The 7,866-nt window shown below is 40.7% G+C and overlaps 1 protein-coding gene across 3 annotated transcripts in view; it reads right to left on the bottom strand.

The window, feature by feature from the left end:
- Positions 1 to 511: 511 nt before the first annotated feature.
- The window catches only part of PIK3CG (phosphatidylinositol-4,5-bisphosphate 3-kinase catalytic subunit gamma), a 33,923-nt gene continuing 26,568 nt past the window's right edge, over positions 512 to 7,866 (bottom strand). For all 3 annotated transcript variants that reach the window (XM_072347473.1, XM_072347480.1, XM_072347465.1), the window contains 2 exons: positions 7,451 to 7,608; positions 512 to 2,508 (listed from right to left, as the gene is read on the bottom strand). In XM_072347473.1, coding sequence (XP_072203574.1) covers positions 2,227 to 2,508; positions 7,451 to 7,608 — 440 coding nt within the window. In that variant the 3' untranslated portion in view covers positions 512 to 2,226. The remainder of the gene's footprint in view (positions 2,509 to 7,450; positions 7,609 to 7,866) is intronic.

Here is a 7,866-nt window from a genome sequence, read left to right as displayed (position 1 = left end):
CTGTTCTCCGTTACCATAAGGAAGTTCTTCTGCGTGTTTGTATGGAACATCCTCTGTTCAAATTTCAGGCCATTGCTCCTTGTTCCTATCACTGCACAGCACTGAGAAGAGCCCAGGTGCCCCACGCCACAGAGAGGTGCCCAGCACTGCCCAGACAGCCCAGCTGCAGGCACGGGGAGGCTCTGGAGCCATCTGCTAATGAGCTCAGCATGGAGCTGCTGGAGAAGTCTGTAACATACGTTGTATACAACTCAACACAGCAACCTGTACACTTGATAAAAACAACCTGTCTCAGCTTAGTGTGGGACCAAGCAGTTTTCCTCAGGCTGCAGGTTCCTCACAGATGTCCATCTGCATACGAAGGCTGCTTTAGGAATGCCATTCCCTTCAAGTTGTGATCAGCATTTATTTCCCTATGCTGCATTAGAATATAGCAGATTTACTTATGATCTCTTACTGAGACTGCAGTCTTTAAAATATTAGGGAAAAGTGCTTATTCATGAAGGAAAAATCAGGTGAATAGAACATATCAATCAATTTATTTCAGATCTACAAAATACAGATCTAAAAATACCATTTTGCAGACAGTATCCACCATTTACTTTGTATTTTAGCATGGTTTTAAGCCTATCTTGCACAGAATGGTAATGCAACAGAACAACAAAATATTCGACATTTTACCTTTCCAGATCTCCTTAACTCAGCACACATCAAAAATATCTCTGTGCACAGGAATCAATTTAACATCTGCATTTCAAAAACAGACTGGCTCTATCTCATAACAGAGACACCAATTACAGTGCGTTTAGTCCAAATCCTTCCAGGATATGCTCAGTAGTAACAGTGGTAGCAGTAGTTAAAATCTTAACGGTTCTGTGAAAAGATCGAAGCAAACGATAACAGAATTACAAAACTCAGTTCATCATTTAAATGTAAAGTAGAGCCCGTGTAAAACTACAATGGAAGAAGAAATTACACGGGCACGAGTGCAAAAAAGCAATGCTGTAAGCCATCTTCTCTCTTTGGTAAGAATCGATCAGCAGGAAGTACACGGTAACAACTGGAGTCAAAGACTGACCTGTGATAGACAGCTGCTCCTACCTTGGGCAGTCCAGGTGATCGGCAGGTATCCTACAGCAGACAAGTGACAGTTCTACTTAGCACTGATCAGTTTTTTCCTCTTTTAGGTTTAAATACTGAAATTATTTCTTCTCTTTCATAAATAGCTTTTCAGTAGTACAGTCGCTTACAGAATTTAAAAATAAATAGCAAAATATACATAATTTCAAAGATTAAATTGAATTCCTTTTGGGTATCTCCCAAAAATATCTCTCCAAAGAATAAATAACTTTGGGTTTCTCAGATATTTGGTAATACGTCAATTACTTTTATATGAGGAGTAAGGAAGTACCATTGATTTTTCTACAAAGCTTTCACTACACAGGTGGAATTTCAGTACATTTTCAATAAGAATATAATCTGCAACATAATATGGAACTTCCCTGTTAAAAAATATATATATACAGTAAAAAAAACTGTCCAAAATTAAGCCTTAGGAATTTCAGGTTCAAACTGGAAGCGCTTCCAGGGAACTACGAAGCTCTCTTACAGCAACAGTCAAGCTCAGCTGTGTATGTCAAGAGGCCACCATAATAATAATAAAGGAATTTCTTTTGGCAGTGGAGTCAAGGCTGTTTTCTACTGACACATTAAAAATCAGAACAAGAATGAAGTGGGACAAAGGGAAGGGATGTGGGTGAAGAACACTTGAGTAAAAGCCACCCTGATAAAGAAATCAATTTCCTGCAGGGATTTCAATATCACCACTGATTTTAAACAGACTTTTCCACCCCCCATTTGAAGGCTTGACTCCCCTGAACAATTAAGGCAATGCCACTGAAAATTTCTATCTGAGATTGCAGTTATCATCTAACCCAAGCTCCTCCTTCATTATTACTAAAGGAAAGAAGAAAATTGCAGGCCACATCAGCAAAGCAGCTAATTGACAGCCCGGCAACAACTGGAAGCATCATTAGACATTAAAAATATATATATCTTAACTGCAGGAAAGCTCTTATGGAGAGGCAGACCAAAAAAAACAGGCTTTTTAGAAGCTGCCAGCGAGGTAAAGGCAGTACTGACTGCTCATGTATTCGGAATGCATAAATAACAACAAGTATATTCACTAACTTCCTATTCACATCTACAGATAGCTGACACCAAATGTTAAGCAGAATGCTTTTCTACTCCTTGCTTGATTCCGAGCACAAGATGTAAGAACCAGTTAAATTGCACAGTCCAGCCCTTATCTCTGCAGACCTCGATCTGATCAAGGAAATACTTTTTAGCATCTTCTTCACTTTTCCCTACTGTCAGCGCATCCCGAATATATTCGATATCCTCTTTGCTGGTCAGCTGGGGCATTCCAGTCATCAGCATCATGGAGAACAGGATGATGAGCAGGTTGGTGTGATGTCGGAGAGCTAAATAAGCCTTCACACAAACGTCCTACAAAAGAGAAGGATTTTCTGTTAAATGATGTGGTGCACGGAAAGGGATGGTTTAGCAGCTTCATGGGAACTTGGGTATGAGCTGTTGCCACCAACTGGCACTGTTCAGTCACCGGTGTATCAGGGAGAGGAGACCCCAGAGAGCTGCTCATTGGAGCAGAAACATCACGCTCATGCCTGCACCATGTGGCTGGGAGCACACCTCAGGGCAACAGGTCCCATTTTGGTGCATGAATGAAAGGCTCTTTTAAATAATGTGACATTAGTTGATAAAGCTCAAAGCCTCAGCTTCGCCAGGATTTCAAATTAATTTCCCTGACATGTAATCCCTTGCTGAGACTGTTAAAAAGGCAGCAGTAATTCACTGTCTTTCTTCACAACTGGTATGTTTCCATTTAAAGACCAGGGGATCGCAAGCGACTCTGAACAAAGCAGCACCTCCGGGGCTCAATTCTTCATTTTATGTGGATGTCTTTAAAAGCTGTGGAGGTGACGGCCTGTTTAATGGAGATGGCTCTCCAGGCGGGGTGTTCAGTCTCATTTCTCCAGCCGACAGCTCTGTTTCAAACTCAGGTGTGCTGCCTGGCTTTAGGACTGCCATGGTTATGTGCTGTCCTACCGGATTCGAATGGATTATTGGGTATTTTATTGCTTTTTTCACTTCCATGGATAAGTAATTTGTGGTTCGCAGCATAAACTTTAGAAGAATGAAAACATGAAATATCTTCAAAAAGAATGGTTAATGGTAAGTGACTAATACATAAATCGGAATGATTATTTCTTACATTGAATTCATTACTCATTTACTTTTCAAAATAACATTTTAAGGAAAAGCAATCAAACTGTAGAAATCAAAATGAGGAAGTTAAATTAGGCCTGCAAGGTGGTAATGGGAAGAGATGAGAAATAATTTCAAGAAGGTTGTTGCTATTTAAACCTAAGCTGAAGCAACACCGATTTTTACCCGAATAAATATTTAGATTAACATTTCCACAACTTTACTGAACTGATTTTAAAAGTCCTACACAATTCAAGTATTTTCACATACCTTCCTAACAAATCTCATTAGCTCTGCAGAGCTCTGGTTCTTTCTGACACAGTGGGTGGTTTTTTTTTCTTCCTCATAAACAGTAAGAATGGCACAAATAACCTCAACATCTATCACTGCTCACATCAGCAACATCAGACAAGAGAGCAGACAGGTCAGGAAAGCACAAGGGAAGAAAGAGGATATTTTGAAGATCTGTCCGTAGGGTTGTTTCTTATATTTTCCCCTATTGCCCAGGCCCCTCATATTTCCTAAGAAATCCTGTCCTGAAATGAGAACTTTAATGTCAGTTCAGCTCTGGCAAAGCAGAAGATGAACTGCAACGGCCAAAGCACAGTTGTCATGGTTTTGTGGTGTTACAACAGAAAACACAATCAAGTTTTTACAGGGATTAGTTTCACTTCACGACACCAGGAAAAAAATTCTTCTTATGTATATTGGCTTCAAGCAGGGAAATCTTGTCACAAGAGTTAGAGTGGTTTTTGTTTCTATTGAAAGAGAAGAAAGCTCTTCACAGTCGTATCAAAGGAGGTTTTGCATTTCTCTGTGGATGATACATCTCACTGCTGAAGGTGTCTGAGACAGGAAAACAATTATGCAGACAAGAAACTGGCATCGCCGTCCTCCAAAGAATTCAAAGGATTTAAAGCATCTGCACCTCCTTGTTACAGTTATTTATGCAGGAGCTGAATGGAGTTTGGAATTACATCTCCCAGGAAAAGTCATTTCTGTACTTCTGAGAGAAGCAGAGGGAACCAAAAGTGACACACGTGCGTGTCAGGGCTATGTGCATACTGTGGGATTAGGGAGAAAGATGTTAACTAATCAAAGCCATGGACCATATGAGGGGAGCTGAAGAGAAACCACCCCCGACTTGTCCACGCAACAACAGTTGGTTATTCTGAGAGCTTGAAACTGTTGTTAAGTACCAGTGTCCTAAGGGTCAAGTGTGTGTATAACATGGAGTACCCAAGTTCTGTAATACAGGCCTTCTCTTTCCTGCACATCACTTCTCAGTGAAGCGTACATCCTTCTTCCGTCACCTTGTCTGACAATCAAATACACGGGAATTTGTAAGGAAATGGCCCAAGCAGAAGAATTGATTAGATCAGTACTAAAAGCACAGAACCCTGTAATAACAGGTCTGCAGGGTAAAGTAATGAAAAATGAAGGAATGAAATAAGTGAGACAATGAATAAAATTCATTCAATAGCAGAGGTACTAAAGAGAAATTTAGGCTAACTACACACAGTAATAATTTGGGGACTATTACTATAGTGGGACAAAGCTCAGAAGTCCAGGGAGACCTACAGTAAGGCTCTCTGAAGGGTTCCCACATGTGTGACATGAATAAGTTGCACGTATGTAGGCATGGACTTCAGCCAAAGGCAGGAAAGGAAATGCCACCACATTTGACACTCACAGCAAGAGAAATCTGGACAGTACTGAGGCAGCTGAAAAATTCACAGATGGGACAGAGAAATAATTGTCTTCTCAGATTAAATCATGCTTCTCAAATAATGCTTTCTGCTAAACATTTCTGTCATTTCATTAATAGCCTCTGGCATCTATTTTTTGTTGCTTTTTTTTTTTTCAATCATTGTGAAAAGAGCAAAAAGGGAAGCAAAATGTGGAGTAAGAGCTAAGAGAAACAAGCTTTACTGCCACGCTCCTGCCAGCTTTAACAGTGCAGCAGTTCCAGCACAGTACTAACTGCTGTACCCTGCTGCAAGGGGACCCGAAAGTCAGCCGTGTAACTACACCTGCAGTAGGAGCTGTGCCTGACACATCTGTAGGGACCAACAGGCGACAGGACATAAAGCCAGACAAACCCACGGGTATTTCAGAATATCAGGAAGACAGAAGCCTGTGAAAACAAAGCATTCATCTAAAGTACAACATATTTAATGCAGCTGAAGGACAAATTAACGAGCGATGCTCTTAAAAATTAATGAAGGATAAATGCTGAGACTTTTCCATTACTGCTTGCATGAGTCAGCAGGCACACTGAATGAATCCCTCGCTATTTAGGAACAAGACCAACCCACTGGCTGGAAAGCAAAGCTTTCATTTTGTTTACATTTGTTATCTGAACATCTTATTAAAACACACTTCTTTACAGCAAGATAGGAGATGCGTATCTTGCTCTATGTCACTATTTTACTTGTATGAAAGTCTTGCTTTCAACTCTTTTTAAATCCTTTAAGGCATTACCTGTACAGTACAGCAGGTTGTATACAGTATGTAATGCAGAAGAACGGTACACAGACTTACATTTTTCAGTCCGTGTTATTGTTTGTCTGTGTCCACATCATCCCACATCAGATAAGCAGGTTATGTGTCACGGTCACTGCTCACAACAGTACAGCACATTAAGCACTGCTCCTCTGGTTAATGACACTAATGGAACTGACACTGGCACTGGCGTGGCATTTCTGCACCAGTGGGATGGTAGCAGTATTTACTTCAGAAACTTGTACTACAGTAGAAAGATAAACGCATTCAGTCGAAGCCAGGATTGCTCTGTATAATGAGGGTTTACTGAAGAGAAGGTCGGACCAAAATCACCTCCTGTTACTTACGCATTTGGGCTGCTGAAGTAAAGGTCACACATTCTCTGAAGAGCTGGAAGATCCATATATACAACGTGTCCTCACTACAGACACTAAGAACTTGATAGTATTCCAATTCTCCACCAGCACACTTCCATATTTTCAACTATTTCCTGCTTCCAGAACTGAGGTGTTCCACAAATTGACATAGTCTAGTTGGGAATCCCAGCCCCACACCTGCACGTGGCTGATGCCAAGCAGTGCCACCCATTATGCAGTACAACTGATGGACTTCTCTAGGAGCATGGGCTCAGCATTCCCCACTTACAAAGCTAGTCCTTGTGCAAAAGAAAGACTCAAAAATAGCACCTGGTGGCTTATAGTTATTTTCAAAAGCCTGGGTTCAAGAATGACACTTGCCTAGTTATCTGCTGAACAATCACATGTATGTTCAACGGGACGTGCTCACTACCCCATGGGTACTCAGTGTTGAAAAGCAGACTCTGTAGCAGGTGCAGCAGAGGGAATGGTCCATCCAAAGGGAAGCCTGAGTACCTAAGTCAGGCTGCCGGAGTGCTGCTTGCACTCTGGAGGAGACTTTAGATACCACAGGGAACCTCCTTTCTAGTCAGGCACATATTTAAACTTCCTAATGATGTATGCAGGAATACCAGCCCAGACATCTACTTACCTTTGGTTAGCCATTCTCTCAGACATTTCATTAAACATACTAAACAGTATTTTGCTTTATTCCCTCCCTGTCACAAGATTCCAAAACCACAACTTGTTTTGGAGAAGCTCACTTAAAATTACACAAACTGCAGCAGAATAGATTCTTAATCTTTCAGAGTTCAATCCATCCAATTTACAAAACCAGAATTGTACACAGTTTAAGATCACTGTAAAGTTCTGTCCAGATGCAGCAGGCCCAGCCCTAGGACAAAGGGGAAGAATCAGGAGGGAGCAACAGTGGCACAGCCAGCTGAGGGACACCAACTTGTACTGCACAGAATATCCTGCTTAATGCTGCCTCTCTGCTGTCACAGATACTGATGTCCCTTACAAAGTATTTTCAATCTAAACAAGAAACCAAGAAAATCAATCTTCCTGACTGCAGCTAGCTGAAGTGTGGCTTCATGGCTGTTTGCATCCTAGTTCTCCTAATCCTACAGATAGTGTTCATTTTTAGAGCTAAAATAACCCAGAAATGCATTATGATTCAGTAAATTATATTAATGCAATACCCAGGAGCACAGACCTCAGAAGTCTAAGGCACCAATGCTCATTTCAGAGGGCAAAAAATGCCACTTCATCCATTTACAGTTAAATATTCACTTTACCTGAAATTTGTGGAAATGGAGACTTGTCTTCTTTCCGGAGGTCCCCATGACAAACAGAAAATCCGGAGTCAGCACAAAAGGAACTCTTTCCTTATTAATTCCAAGGAAGCTCTTATAATTCCCAAGAATATGGCCAAAATCAATATGAAAAAGGTTACCTTTATAAAAACAAGCCACAGTTAGGTTCAAATGCAATAAACTGCCAAGAACAATCATATGCATTTTACTGTATTTCCGAAACCATTTGTAGGTCAATCCTATGACTACAGTCCATCAGAAAAGACTATTTTCTCTCTCTCTCTCCCTCTCTCTCTTTTTTTTTTTTTTTTTTAATACATAATTGTGTTCTCTAAGTGAAATTATTTTTTGTCTTTGGCAGTTGTTAAAACCAGGTAGGCCCGTTCTGTTTCCTAAAC

The sequence above is a fragment of the Excalfactoria chinensis genome, chromosome 1, assembly GCF_039878825.1.
Source record: "Excalfactoria chinensis isolate bCotChi1 chromosome 1, bCotChi1.hap2, whole genome shotgun sequence".
NCBI lineage: Eukaryota > Metazoa > Chordata > Aves > Galliformes > Phasianidae > Excalfactoria > Excalfactoria chinensis.
This window is presented reverse-complemented; position numbering and strand designations above follow the sequence as displayed.